At 45.0% G+C, this 16052-nt stretch overlaps 1 protein-coding gene across 1 annotated transcript in view; it reads right to left on the reverse strand.

Annotated features, from left to right (window-relative positions):
* Window positions 1-16052, reverse strand: part of foxp2 (forkhead box P2) — a 57999-nt gene that overhangs the window by 18021 nt on the left and 23926 nt on the right. Inside the window, exons 3-7 of the mRNA XM_070928620.1 lie at window positions 12063-12200; window positions 10327-10416; window positions 7995-8175; window positions 6388-6679; window positions 4699-4803 (exon numbers count right to left, since the gene is read on the reverse strand). Of these exons, the coding sequence (XP_070784721.1) occupies window positions 4699-4803; window positions 6388-6679; window positions 7995-8175; window positions 10327-10416; window positions 12063-12200 (806 nt within the window). The remainder of the gene's footprint in view (window positions 1-4698; window positions 4804-6387; window positions 6680-7994; window positions 8176-10326; window positions 10417-12062; window positions 12201-16052) is intronic.

Genomic DNA, 16052 nt, shown 5'->3' on the forward strand with positions numbered 1-16052 from the left:
TCCAGCCCTGTGCCTAATTGCTGTTTCAGAATGCGCATGCAAAAAGGGGGCATTACATTAATCATTTAATCACGTCCCTCGCAGGATGAGGGAACTAATGTTGCAAATACCCTTTTCATTTCACTGCCCATAATGCTATCTTATGCACTTGATGTATGGCGTGTGTCATGAATTACAGCTGCTTCAAAAGCACAGAGCGGCCTGCTCGCTGTCCCTGAAGATACCTCATTACAAAAAAAAGAGAGGGGGAAAAATCTTTATTAAGTTTACGTCTCATCGACAAGCAGAATGTTTTTCTTTTATTCTGTGTGTGTGTTTGCGTGTGATGGTGCTGAGGCCTCTCGACAGCCCTGCAGCCAGTTATTTTCCTGCACACACACACACACACACACACACACACACACACACACACACACACACACACACACACACACACACACACACACACACCTTCCACTGCTGGCCAGTTAGCAAGACGATTACAGGCAGATTACTACATGCATTTATGAAATATTCAAATGGCAGCATGTCCTACTGTGCATTAATAATGCCACACAAAGACAAAAAAAGGAGGGGGGGGGGCTCAGACGGGCGGACAGAAAACAATAATGAAAGAACACCTTATTTACTGACATGTGGACAAAAAAGTACTTTGTGTTTCTCTCCTCTCTGAGCTATAAACTGTCTTCTCTAATTACATAAAAATCCATTTACTCTTATCTCTTATTTCATCAAGCCCTTCTTCTCTCTTGTATGATTTTTCTACACTCATAAGAAAATTGTCATTACACTGTGGCTCTAATCTTTGCCATCTCTTGGTTGCCTCTAATTATAAACAAATTTGTAAATGAAAATGTAAGAACAAAATGAATATGAGGAAAGAGGAAGAGTGACTCCAGGTGTAATCTTTTAAACCTACTGTAGAGGTGGAGCATACATGTCTCACTGTCAGGCCTGGCTGTTTGTGTTTACTGTTCATGCCTCATTTTAGAGGAACATTGATTTCTGCCTTGAAGCGGGAATTACTCATGTGATGAAGGCCTTGTGAGAACAGGGAGGAAAGGGTGGAGAAGGAGAGTGAGAGATGTAGCAAAGGTAGAGAAATCAGAGCAAATAAAGAGACAAAGAGACTGATAAATAGAGGGGGAGGGAGAGGGAGAGGTGAGACAGTCATTTTTTTTATTGGATGCTGCAGTTTCTCTCTTCTCTTATCGAGAAGGGAACAAAACATCTCAAAGGTTTCTCCCCACAGCTGTGTATATGAATATGTATAGGCCATCAACGTCCACTAAGGGCCTAATAATAAATCTACTCAAGCCAGCATATATGGATGATGCACTCGTGCTAATTGTCTGTGTGTATTATCAGGGGCTGCAAAGGCCCAGCAGAGAACAGCAAGTTGAGCACCCCAAACTGTCTACATGTGACACACAAACACACACCAATTCAGCCAAACTAATGTACACACACACACACACACACAAAGAGAAGATGTATACACACAGCCATATTTAACACACATACTGTACACCTCCTAACATGCATAAACAAGCACATATACAGACACACACACAGACACTCTCCCAATGGTGATGGTGCATAAGTAATGCCCTCCGTTTTAAAGGTCTTGTCACAGTGCAGCAGACATGTGGAGGGGTAGAGGGGAGCTCAGCTATCCAGGGGCCATGGGCCTGCCTGCCTGCCTCCACAGTGTGTGTATATGTGTGTGTGTGTACATTATATAGAGACGAAGACACTTGGCTGCTGCCTTGTGGGTTTAATTAGCAGTGGGTTACAGACACCGACGTTCAGGTTAGCGGCTGGGCTTGCCATTTTAACATGGAGCCTGCCTTCCTGCCAGTAATAAGGAGAGCAGAGTGGTGACAGAGAGTGGAAGAGTTAAGCGTGTGTGCGTGGGAGCAAGTATCTGTTTATGTGTAGATAGACTGTACCTTACTGAGGTGGGAAGACATTGATATACGAGGTGAAAGGCCAAAGTAGGGGGGACAAGTTGAAATCAGGAGTGATTTAAATCATTAAGTGTAGTGGTCTACACAAAAACTGCAGTATGTTAAAAGGAGGTTTTGTACAGACAGATATGGCTTCATACAACTATGCAAATGATATATATGAAGAGGCCAAATGTTAAAGCATTAATTGTCTTTTTTCTATTTTTTATCACAAAAATAGCTCCAGCACTCCCTTTTTCTTTCTCACGTAACTAACACAAATATACACACACAAAGCCCACCACTCAAGAAACATCCCCTGCAATATTATTTCATTTTGAACTTCAGAGAGCTAATTCAGGGTGCCAGCCACCTCGCGGCTACCTTTTCCAGGTGATAACACTTAAAAGCACACTGAAGAGCTATTAAATGCTGATCTTGACAAGTTTCTTCATGCAACAAAACAAGAGATGACTAAACGTGTCACCGCCGCTGAGCTGAGCTCCTGCAGCGAGCTAGGAGACGCCAGCTTGACTCGCCCCCCCCCCTCTTCTTTTCTCTGTCTCCCCGCACACGTAACCCACACCCAACTACCACAATCTAAACTGTCATCTAAATCTGACACCCGCTTTATGTAACCCCGTTTAAACCGTACCTGTGTGTGTGTGTGTGTGTGTGTGTGTGTGTGTGTGTGTGTGTGTGTGTGTGTGTGCGTGCGCGCATCGTGTGTGTGTGTGCAGCCGACTGGCATCTCCGGAAACATAAAAGGACTCCCTCTGACACCAACAATCACTGCTCCAAGGCACGCCACCGAGCAGCCATCTTTGTTCTGATGACGAGTCTGCCTTCTTTGTTGGTGCCTGTTTTCATGTGCTGGCTGGGTTACAGTATAGAGCCAGCCTCTGACTTGCAGGGGTGTGAGTGTGTGCGTCTGTGTGTGTGCGTGCGTGCGTGCGTGTGCGCGCGCAAGGGGGGGCTGAACCAAGACACTGTTCTGTTTTGTAGCAACCAATGTTCTGGCAAGTGTTCTTACAAAACCGTCTGCCAACCTGTGTTCTCGCTTTCAAGTTTGAAATCTACCTGTTTTCTCTCCGCACGTCTTCCACGCTGTCTCAGTTTGTCTTTACAACCATGCATCCTTTTGCATCAGCTTACCAGCTTACCGGATTCGCAGGCACATCGCTTTATACAGTGTATCTCGGCCCCTCACCTAAATAACCAGCTAAGCTACCTAGACACAGTATCCTCAGAGCACACAGACTTAGGTTTTTGTTTGCGTGTGAGCAGAGCATACAGTGCAGAGGGACAGAGTGATGTCTTCTTTAAGTAAGTGCACCGAGGTGATAGGACAAGATATCAGGAAACCTGCTAATCCGAAACAGGCATGCCTTCTCACACACACATTTGGGCCCAAGCCGCAAGGCAAACTCTTCTACCTGGTAGAGGAGTTTGTAGTCCAGGTTGGACAATGCATTGCACACAGCAAACTGGCTTTTCATAAGCATGGCTTCTAAAATTACACTACAATGATGCCGATGGATGTGCTGCGTATGCTGCAGAAAGCTGATGTTGACATTGACATGTATGTGGCACATTTTCCACAGGGGATAAGCAAACACACTTGTCAGACTATACTTGTAATATATATTCACCTCTGATTCATTTAAATCCATTGCTGTCAATTATGATTCCTTTGAGTGTATTGTGTGCGTTGATGGAGTGTGAAAATCCAGCTTAATGTCATGTCTGGCTGTGTCTTTCAAAGACTGGTAAACACTGTGTTTATTTGAGTCATTTCCTTTCACAGATACACCTTTTAGCTTTAATTCACAAGCTGCTGTAGAATTAGCAAAAGCCTGACCTAAATCCTACAGCAGCTCCCCATGGGTGGACTAGTTTCTTATGTCAGTACATTTCTGAGCTTTCTGCAACTTATTACAGTCACTACTGTAGAGAAATGCATAATTTGGGAAATACGCTGGAACAATGTCCTGATTTCAAGAGTTTATGCGAATTCACATGGACATTTACAGCCCGTGAAAAACACTCGCCAGATCGTTATTTCACAGTTAATTACAAATCTAATTAGAATATTCAAATTAAAGCTTTCCCTTTCTTTTCTTCTCTGTGTGAGAGCAGGGAGCCAGGGAAAGAGTGATAGTGAGAGAGAGAGAGGGAGACTCTCAGTGAGTGGCAATGTGATAACCTGTAATCGGCAGTGCTGCAAACACCTTCTTCCTTTGATGTCCCCCCACTAACATCCTGGCAACAAAGCCGGCCAATTACAAATGAGCTAATTAACTAAATTGTTGATGGAGCATGAAGAGTTCATTCGCTCTGGCGCCTGCACCATGACAACAGTGAATGGGGGCCTTTGTTGTGGAGGTAAGAGTGCGGCCGTGCGATTTGCCATTAGCTTTTGACGCTTTTTCACAAACCTATCAGGCCCTTCCACGCCAGGAAGGAGATTTGTTATGGATCGGAGTTGGTTTGAATCCTGCGCCGCTAAAGCTGAACCCTGTCAACTGGCTGTCTGGAAGGTCAACATGTGCTCTTTGAAAGGCAGTGATGTTTTCTTTGTTAGGCTCCTCTGCACCCACAGAAAGGAGGTGCTGTGGTGTACAGGATAACTTTTGTGTATTTCACAATAAAATAGATATAAGCTTCTTATACGGACATACAGAATCCCACATGGGGTTAACAGACATCATCTCCGGCTTAACATCTATGTCATAGAGCAGGTTCTTACTTCAAAAACTGTCCAAAGTCCTCGCAGATGTTCTCGCAGCCGGGCCACTTACACACACCATGACCGTACAGGGGGTGGGTCCCTCCACTTTCTTCATGTATGGAACTGAAGAAGAAAACAGAGAAAATCTAACTATTCATCTCCAATCAATCTAAATAATCACAACATGCAACTCCATTAACTTAGATACAGTGTAGACTAATGGGTGAGTTCAGCCAACATCCCCCAATGGAAATCTAGAGTGAGCTGTAGCTTTGTCTCCACCACAGAGCCACCATCCCATCTTGTAAAGCTATTATGGGGAGGAGGGGTGGACGCTTTCAAGTAAACATTAAAAATCCAGACAGCCACATAATTTTCATCAGGAGATTAATACTCTGTGTAACTTATGTTCTTTGAGGACAAGGGGAGCAGGGGTGCTCTAGCGTTTTTCAAATGGCACCCAAATAAGTTACGACCCTGCCTAGACAGCACATCCTATTAAAGATGACAGTTTAACCTTTAGGCTTGGCACTGGCGTGTGCGTCTGTCTGTTGGTGGAAATGTGAATGAGAGTGTGTTGCGTACATGTGTGTTTGTCTGCCTGTGCATTTATGTGTGTGGTCGATGACTATGTGCATGCATAGCCTGTGTGTGTGTGTGTGTGTGGCCCATGAATATGTGTGTGTGTGTGTGTGTGTTAGTGCTGGCAGAGCTCACACTGTGTTTTACAGAGGGGCTTTCCCCACATCGATCCGTGGCATGTTAGTAAGCAGTGCTCCTGACAATACTCCTTGTTCGATCATTATGAGACACCACACCCCCCTCGGGACACTGGCAGATAAAAAGTCTTTTTTCCCCCCTTTCTTCCTTCTCTTCTCATTCCCTCCCTACCTCTCTCCTTCTCTCAGCCTGTCTTCTAAAGGTATCTTTTTCAAGCCTCCTTTTAGTGGTACTGGAGAGATAGCATCTACTTTAAACCAATTACACAGCACTTCCACCTCCAGTGTGAGTCTCTACCAAGCATCCACACAGACATACACACACAGCTACCCTAAGTCCTTATTATAATATCGCCCAAGAAAAGCCTTTGAATAATGCATGGGCCAGATAGGCAGATATGTGAACAGTCAGTGTTTTGGTGCTGGGTGCATTTATAAAAGACGCCATCACAAGGATAAACATCCTGGAAACGCCACTCAAGGCATCACGTATTCTGTTTACATGACAAGCAAGCAAGGAAGGTAATTTTCAAAAGAGAAAAAAAAAGAGAGAAAGCACTAAATACTTAATGTACAAGGAGGTTACCTTGTCTTGCCTGCCAGAGAGGCTTGTTGTAAGTGTGCCTGCCTGCGTGGCTTCCTCTCCCTGCTTTTGATATCTGTGTGCAAGCTAAGTGCGTTCAATGGCACACGTGGTCCCCTGGGAGAACAAGGCTCTTATTTTTTGAATATTACCCAGACACTAATAAACTATTGAACAAATAAACAAAACATCATGTTTCCCTGTTGTAACAATGCTGTTATTTTAAACGAGGACAAATACTCTGGATGGGAGAGCTGAGTTCTGATGTGTTCCTACGTTGAATCATAAAAACAACAAGCTTGTGTGACGGGTAGCAAACACGGCGCTGTAAACTTTTCATCTTCTCTGCCTTTTTCTGCGGTGCTGCATCAAAAAGCTGGGGCGATGACATTTCAATTATTTTACCTCTCTCGCTCCCTTTCCCGTTCCCTTTCCCTCTCTCTCTCTCTTCTGTGGTTCAGGACGGGGGACTGTCCGTTGGCGATGGAATGGTGAGAGATGGGCGGCGATGCTTTGGCGGGATTGGAGGAGGAGGTAGTTGAAGAAGAGTTGTTGGTGGAGAGGTCTAAACCGCCGCCACCCCCGCCGTTGCCAGTGCCACTGCTGTTGTGTTTGATGCCGTTGTCCTCCATGCTGTGACCGCCGCCTCCGGTCACATCCTTCCACAACTGCTGGAGCTCTGCAGGGCTCAGGCCAGCTAGAGAAATCCAGAGGGAGAGGAAAAAGAGCAAAGGCAGGGAAAGGAGAGAAGGAAGAAGGGACAATTAAACTTAACAGCATATTATATCAATATGTTTGCTTAACTAAATGCAAACCCTAGTATCCAGCGTGAGACAAAAGCTGAAGCCTAAACTCTGCAAACTTTGTTCAACAGCCAGACAAGTTACATAAAGCAGCATGACTCAAGGCCTTGCCGTCAGTGAGCGACTACCATCCTCTGCTGCTTCACTGCAGACCTGAGTTTGAACTCATACTGTACTGATCAATAAAACCCAAGTGTGTTCTTCTTCTTCTCTGCCCAGTTAGATACTGATTTTAACCTGTTAACAGATAGTAGAAGGCGTCAGATCCTACAGATAGTGGTCCTTAGTCTCACATATGTGTGTGCTTTCAATGAGAAGGAACTATAAAACATTGATTACAGTGAATGTGTGCATGTTCCATGAGATAAACAAGCTTTTGTCCACTGCTTGTTTTCAGCTTGGCAACTAATTAGGCAGTATTCACTTCTTTGATTTCCTTCTAACATCTCCCTGCCTGTTGTTTTCTGTCTCCGCCATTTTGGTGGTAAACAACAAACATAGGTGTTTACTTGGCTCAGGAGAAGAAAATGGAGCCTGCTCTCCTCTCTCTCTCTCTCTCTCTCTCTCTCTCTGTCCTTTTATTTTCCTCTTTCTCCTCTCCCTGGCTCTCAGTGAAGGCAGTAAACAACAACAACAACAACCGGGGAAGGAAGGAGGGGAGGTTGGGGAGCGGGGGAATAGAAACAGAGATGGAAAAACAACAAACACAAACATAGGCAAAGCAGAGCTGTGAGAGAAACAGAGGTAGACAAAGAAAGCCACAATCAGACAAGAAGAGAGAGAAAACAGAAAGAATGGAAAACTAAACAAAATGATCATGTGGAGAGTTAGGGACAAAGTGGATGGCAGAAGAGCATACCAATGAGGAAGGCAGACAGAAAGACATGCTTAGAGATAATGCAGGGGGGACACAGGTGCATACCAATGAGTAAAACAAAAGACAGGCAGGATGGAAAGAGAGAAGAGGAGTGAGACAGACAGGCTTGAAGATGTAAGATGGAAATCTGACAGCAGGAAGGGACAATGACAGTGACAAAAGCCGACACTTAACACCTGCAGACAAAACACAGGAAGCATGTGACCACTACTGGTGCAAGTCACGTGCTCAAGATGCCTACATCCCCTTCTCTCTCTTCCTCCCACTGCCTCTCCTCTCCTCCCCTCCACCGGTTCTCCTCCTCCTCCTCCTCCTCCTCCTCCTCCTCTTACCTGGCTGGGACAGGGTTTGTCCGGGCAGGGCGGCTTGGCCGGGAGCGGGCCCGGGCAGCGAGAGCAGGCCCTGCCGCTGCATGTTGAGCAGGTGCTGCTGCTGCTGGAGCTGCTGCATCTGCAGGAGTTGCTGCTGGAAGACGAGCTGCTGGGCGGCCAGCTGCTGCTGCTGCTGCTGCTGCTGTTGCTATAGAGAGGAGGAGGAGGAGGAGAAGGAGGAGGAGGAGGAGAGGAGCAAGAGAGGAGAGGAGAGGAGAGGAGGGAGGGAAAATTACAGACGAATTAACAAGTGAGAGAGAGGCGAGAGAAGACAGAGCTGTGTTTGTGCTGTGTGTGTGGAGAGTCTGCACTCACTCGCCTCTGCCGTGACCTTAGCTATACCTCTCTGCCTCTTCTTCTGTCTCTCTGCACGCTCTCCCTCTCTCTGTGCTCACTTAGTCTTCCCTCCTGTTTTTTGGGCTGTACCACAGTGCTGTTTCCTTCTCCTCTCTTTGTGTGTGTTCATGTCTGTGAGCACACACACACACAAACAGACACAAAGCTGTGCTGATATACCAGCTCTCGAGCCTGTCAGTGTATGTGGCTTGTGATTGTGTATGATACTAAGCCTCGGGTATAATCCCCCATCCCACAACCCCCTCCACCACCCCTGATAGTTAATTGTCTCGCCTTCACTGATGGTCTGTTACTGACTGCTTATGTGGCCAGAGGGAGCGGGCAGAATGAGAGATTTACAGCGTCACGTGCATGTGAATGCATAGACACAAGTGCAAACGCACACACATATGCGCACACGTGCAAAGCACCACCACCCCCCCTTCCACCCCCTGGCTGCCTCACAGAGTTGTTTATCGCTGGGCCAGACAGGCGATTGCATAAGCCCTGTGCAAAACAACAACAAAAACAACAACAAAATGAAAAACATCAAACTAAGTCACCGCAGCAAAAACAAGTCTGAGAGGGAGTGAATATTATGGAGAGACAAAAGCTTTGAATCTGTGCTGCGAAACACTGGAAGATCATGAATGCCTATATTAAATTATGAAACACACACACAGAAACTCAGGTGTTAATTGGCTAGAAGTGCACACTGTTACATTCAGTCTTTCTAGTCTGTAAAGTTAAAAGAGGGGAAGCATACAGGTGATGTTTTAACTGTGATTTTCAGTTTTCCCTCCTCTCCATATGTGTGTGTGTGTTCATATAATGTCATGCCCATGTGTATCTGTATGTTTGTATCATGGTGGACCTGGAGAAGCATGGAAGTGGAGGGGGGTGTAAAACTTGTGATGCGCTCACTGGAAAACAGGCTGCATAATGGAGTGATGGAGAGGAGGGAGGCAGTTTGCCCCCCCACGCTGCCTCAAGAGAAATAAGGGAGCAATTTCTATTCCATATTTGATGGCGGGGCCCCTGAAAAACTCTATTCACAAATCCAAACAGAAACAAAGCCGCCGGGAGGTCAGTTGCGGCTTCCTGTAGGGGCAGCATAATGGGCTGCTTGAGGAGACACTGAGAGGTGCAACACAGAGAGAGAGAGAGAGAGAGAAAGACGAGTGTGTGTGTGTGTGTGTGTTTATGTGATACCTTTTTTTTCTGATCAATTTAACTGCTTCCACACGTACAGTATTGCCTGTTTGTGGCTCTGGACTGCCTTTCAGGGTTCAGCGCCGAGTGACACTCCTCCAACACGGCTATGCAAATGTGGCTATGGCTGTCACGCTCATCTCCTCCTTCTCTGATAGCCAAAGAGAACGAGACAGAGCCATGTCTGTCGACCGGCTGCCTGTCACTGTGATTTATGAGCGTCGTACACTGTACCTTTAGCGGCGGTGCGTGTGTTTGCGTGTGTTTGTACGCCCACAGAAACAGTTCATTAACGAGTTGGACCCAGGACCTTTTGTCTCTGGTCTCCTTTCTATAAATCAGGGAGTGTGTGTGCGAGTACGTGTGTGTGCATAGTGTGTGTGCGCGTCACTTGAAACAGTATATTAATGGAGTCAGTGTCTCTCCGTACCGCGGGAAGGTAGCAGGAACAGTCGCAAAGTTGGAGCTGGTGTGTGTGTGTGTGTGTTTGGTGCTTCGTCTAATCACCAATAACAAACAAACCAGTTGATTTTGTTCAATTACAAAACAGGAAATCTGTCAACTGAAGTGAGAAAATGAGGATTGGATTCACACACTTCACTTTGAACGTGTATTTAAAAGTCAGATGTTTCAGCTTATCTAAGACTTTTGGTCTCCTTTGAGTCTTTTTAATAATCGATGGTGTAGAATAACCACAGGTGTCAATAAGTGTGAGTGTGCGCATGTGTGCAAGTGGTGCACCTACCTCTTTAACCTGCTTGCCAGGGTGTTGCTGCTGGAGAAGCTGCAGATGAAGCTGCTCCTGTTGTTTCTTATAAAACTCCTGCAGGTGTTGCTGTACACACAGGCAGAGGATAAGAGTGAGTAAATACAAGTAGTCACATACACACCTCTACATTGTCTCATATAAGTCTAAAGTCTAGGGCTATAGGGCTATAGTACTCAGTCTATGAAGCAGGGTTACTCAAAGATCTATAGAACTGTGTATATGCCATTTTGGGGATGTACAACTAATTCTAATTGATTTACTTGTAAAACCCCTCAAAGTAAATCAATGAACTACAATGAACTAGAAATGTTCTCTTAATCTTGCCCGCACTTTTTCAGCTCCAGCTGTACTTCACATGTTGGTTATGCAGAAACTGTTGCACATTATAAATATAAAGTTTCTACTGCTTTTGGCATTCGTATCCTAGCTGTCTTTCACAGTCCTCTCCATATGGACTTTTAATAGTCCCGCAGTTCTGTAGGGGGCAACGATTCATCATATTAACTACACATTTGGCAGCCAGAGTGCACTGGCTTCCTTTGGAGTGGCTGAAATAAACAGAATAAACCTTCTCAGGAACAGGTTCGCTACATCGAACTGATTCCTTTAACACACACGCTCTGACAGCTATTTAGATGATGATTTTAGTTTTATTTCATGTAATCTTCAGATGGCTTTTGGGGCCTGGAAGAGAAGTCCGTGAAGCACGCCAGTGGAATGCATGGTCCAGTTCTCTGCTAACTGCCATAGAAAATATCCACACCGTTTCACAGACACTAATACTTAAAATGAATGGGAGCCCTTGGAGCAATTGCAACATGTTTTGTAACTCTGGCTGTAGTCACTTAATCAACATAACTCAACAACAGATCTTCACTCTATGCTGACTGAGGGCAGGTTTTAACCCTGTGATTCCTGTTCATTTATGGACGCTTAATGTTTTATGACAGATTCATTCAAGACTGACTATGTTAAGACTGACCATGTAATCCATAGTCCTGTATACAAAATATGTAAACTCAAAATGCTAAGTGCAAAATTAAAGTGCCTTTAGTTGCTGTGAAAAGGCAGTGCAAAGGCTCCCCATTGAACTGAAACCAAATCTTGTCTGAGAGCCGTTAATGAAGAGGAATAATCAGAATGACTGACATTCTTAATTAAACAATTCTCTTCCCTTTAATCAAATCCATGAATGAGAAATGCATTTCAACTCTGACACTAGACCGTGCCAAGTGTGTGCTTTCTCCAGCTGATATCCAAATATTACATCATCCATCACCTATCATTCAGCTTCTGGTGTTCAGCCCAAATGTGCCCTACTCTCGCAGTCCCTGATGGATGCTTGTCAGGGAATTGAACCAGCAACACACTAGAGATGGTTAATTAGAGGTGACATGAACAAGCACGTTAATTTTCAGATTCCTCTTGGTAAGCGTGTCAAGGACACAGGGCCGTGGTGAGTTGGCATGAGCGACTGGTGGCTGCGACACACTGGAGCACAGGAGTGACTCAGGGTTGTTTGTGGGGCTATGTGTGTGTTTTTGTGTATGTTTGCACACACACCAGACAGTAAAGCAAAAGCAAAACAAACACCCCAGCCTACTGCTGATGGGGCACGGCTTGCATCTAGGTGTGCGTGTGTCTGCATGCGCCAGTGTTTGTGCCGAAACGTTTGTCTAAGGGTGCATGCATGCAAGTGTGAGCGCGTGTACCTGCTGCAGCATTACTGCCTGCTGCTGCTGGAGCAGGGCCTGGAGCTGCTGGGGGGAAAGAACCTGCTGCTGGAGGATCTGCTGCATCTGTTGCGGCGTGATCACCTGGGGACTCATCATGGCCACTGACACTGGAACCTGGACAGGGATGAGATGAGAGTGGAAGGGGTGGAATGAGGAGACAGAGTAAGAAACAGGCAGAAAAAGGGGGGGGGGGGGTGTGAACAGGTTTGGGGGCAAAGGAGAGGTATAAGATGTAAAAGGTAAAAGGAAAGTGAGAAAGGAGAGGAGAGAAGGGTAAACAATGAAAGCATAGGAGTGAAATGGATGGAGGGAGTAAAAAAGGAGAAAGTGGGAAAAATAGATCATTAGAGACGTGCGTCAGGCCTACTGGCATGGATCTACTGGGAGTGTGGTAATTGGTGACTGAGAGGTAGGGAGAGCAGGCCTCCCATGGCCGTGACGCTTGGCAGCCTAGAGGAGATGCTGAAGGACAGATGGGTGCTGTGCCTTTGTGTTGCTCATCTTATTTTGCTCTGGCTCCACCCCCGCTGGGAAAAGTAAGAGATTTAAATAGACGTAGACCTTAATTAGCAGGACCCTTGAACTCCCCCACTTCAGCATGCCTATCAGTGCTGCTATTGTGAAACAGCGTGAAAATGCACAGCTCTAAAGTTGATTAAAACTACACTGATGAAGTGGTCACATCAGCGTGATGTGGTGGGTCGTGGCTGGGAGGTTGGGGGTTCACCCAAAGTAATTTCTATGTTGGAAGGGAGGGAAATAAGGAAGGAAAAAAGGAAAATTAAGGCTTCTGTTGTATGAGGAGTTCTTACTAGATGCCTTCTGCAGTGAAGTTTTTAAAGTTGTACATTCTCACAAAAGCAATTGTTTCTTGCTCTCTGCAGATGTGCCATTTTGAAAAATTGATGTCATTTTTAGGTGATAATCATTAAAAAACGAGCTGTCAAACTGCAGCAGAAGAACTTCACCAAAACAAAACAAAAGATACATATCCTGTATTCCGCCAAATTCTTCTAAGATGGCAGCGCAAGCGACTTCTGAGGCAGCACATCAATGGAGGAGAGATATGTTTCTCTTCCGTCTTTGATTGCGTGCACACATTCTAACGGGAATGTGGGCTAACAGTCGTATCATGGAGTTTCAGCTCCTCGTGGCTGCTTAAAAATGGAACAACTTTTGTAGAGAAGAGACAATACTGTGTTACATTTTGTTTACTTTTCAGCAGCGTTATGGAAAGCAAAATCAACATGAGGGAATGATTTAGTATCCAACATGCTGCAACAACACAATGGTTCAGTTGACTCTCCTTGACTGAATAAGACTGATTGAAGTGACTCAAATCACCTCTTCCATCCCTATGACCTTTAAAGTGTAATGTAATCAGCTTAGACACATAATAGTTTGATGTTTTGAGCACAACAATGTACTAATGTAACATTTTTTAGGGCTGGATGCTGCATCTTGTCAACAAAGATTCTTGACGAACACACTTTATGCGACTAGAACACGATTAAAATATCAATATGTAGCAACGCTTTCACGGATGCTAATTGCGACAGTGTTTGGCATAGAGCTGCCATGACAGTAGCCAGCCTATATGGTGTGTCAAGGGGCCAAGAAGACATCCCTGTCCTCATCGCCAGCTAATCAAGCTGCCTTGATTACTTTCCATGCATGTCTCTCCTTCCTCCCTCCCTCCCTCTCTCTCTCTCTCTCCCTCTCTGTCAGGCCTTGACACGTCCTTGTTTAGCTCTCCTCTCCTCAACGCCCACCCCCACCCCAGGTTTTCCCCCCTCTTTGATTAGCCGAGACATTTGCATGGTCACTACACATTTTTCATTTTAGAAGTCATTATGCATTAGTGGCTCCTGATCGCCCGCCTTGACTAATCCTGATGAACTGAAAATCACAGCTGAAGGTCAACTTCCAGCCGGCCCCGCTGCACATTCATATTCATATTCAAACAAATCCTGCCTCCATTGTTCATTAGGGTCTTAGAGAGAAGGGACTCCATCTAAGGTGGAAGAGGTGGTGGTGGTGGTGGAGGAGGAGGAGGAGGAGGAGGAGGAGGATGATGTTGTGGTACATCTCTTCTTTTCTGGACTCCTCTATGCAAGAGTGCAAAAAGAAAATGCATTCACAATAAGCGAGGTGCTGAACAAAAGCCGTCAAAAGTTGCAAATTAAACAGTCCGTGTGTAATTATGCAAATGCTCTGCTTACACCTTCAATGTTATTAACCCTTAAAGGTACATTTGGTAGGTAAGTAATTACCCCCGCAGTCACTCCTGGTTTTGTGTTGGATGCCATGACAATGGGACGAGTGCAGCTGAGAAACAACATGAGTGATGCACTCATTAAGACTATTAATTGGATGCTGGCTCAAAGATGTTTTGGTTCACAAAAGGGATGCAGGCTTAGAAATGTAGGATTTAACACAAATGTATGCGCATGCATATATAAAGTGGAATTGTATATGAATTCTACATTGTACTTTGAACTGTTTCCTCATTGTGTAAGTGGTGAAATATAAGCTTTCATAGCCAGATACCTTTAAATGAATAATGCAAGATTTCAGCAACAATAACAGCAGAAAAAAAAAATCAAAACAGCAAACAACCAGGTTATTGAATTGGGAAGTTCCTTTCACACTTTCATTAGCTTTTTAGAGGCGTAATGGTTGACAATCATCTTCATTTCACGACTGCTCCAAACAAAAAGAGGGGAAGAAAAAGGGAGAAAAGGCAGGAGGAAGAAAGAGAGGGGAGAAAAGGCACTGGCCCACGTCCATTGTGAAGTGCAGCACAATGCTAATTCCAGCATTTAACGGCATGCTTTTCTGCTTGACGTATCAGAGGCTCCAAGATGAAAGCAGATAAGTAATTGCTCTCCTGGTTCTTATTCTTCACTGACAACCCATAAATTTAATTTTACACACACGTTCATTTACATTTTCGAGTATATGACATGATAATTGCAGGAATATAACACCTCCATTTTGCAGGATACTGCACGAGGGCTTGATTGACGTGAGCGGTGAATTGAAAGGAACAGGAGGGTGAATTGCCTCTCCTAGAAATGATTTTGCCACGAAGGGATAAAATTAATGAGCATTTACGAGACACTGGCAGTGGCGTAAACATCCACACACCGTGAATACGCTCTTTCATAGAAGAGGAGCCATGATATCCAATTGGGCTGCGCCTCTGTTTCTCTGTAATCTGTAAAAGGATATATTTCCAACACTGGTACACAAAAAAATATTAATGAGATTTATGAAATCATTTGAACTTAGCTGCAGCTGATGTGGCCACTGGGGACCTTAATAACAGAAAAGGTGCTTTCCTGTTTGTAATAGTGCAAATTTAGATGGAGAAGAGCAGTTTGCAATTGACTGAGCCATTGTCATTTGAATGTAGCGCCTGCTTTGCAGACATTTGTGAATAAGAAACATGCCTGATTTTTACTGTGTTCACCATTTGAACCCCTATTTGTTTATGTCCCTTGTCTTAAAGAGAGCGATGAGCTGCATTGACATGAACTCTGAAGCCATGTGGTTAGCCCTCAAAGTTGGAGAGCAAAACAAAGGACCTTTAAATTGGCTCCTGATGTGAAAACACTGGTGGGGCCCTCACCAGAACAAGCAGATCATTACACCACTCTTGTCACACCCGCAGCCTGTAACCAGCCTCTCCAATGCCTTCGCAAAAGGTCAAGCTGTTCCACAGAGAGCTCAGGTATCTCTTCCAGGCAAAGCTGGCACCCAAGTCTCTTGTTATGTTTGATTTAACTGGGCATTCTGGCATTAAATGCAAAACACCACATCCCCGCTGCATGCTGCTCACTGGCTGGCTAACACAGCTGCCTCTAAGTATCTGGACCAATGGACAAATGCACTTCCAGCAATTACACCCACTCCGCTGTGTGGCGCTTTATCTTTACAGAAATGAGTTTTTACGAGTGAACC

The sequence above is a fragment of the Enoplosus armatus genome, chromosome 22, assembly GCF_043641665.1.
Source record: "Enoplosus armatus isolate fEnoArm2 chromosome 22, fEnoArm2.hap1, whole genome shotgun sequence".
Lineage (NCBI taxonomy): Eukaryota > Metazoa > Chordata > Actinopteri > Centrarchiformes > Enoplosidae > Enoplosus > Enoplosus armatus.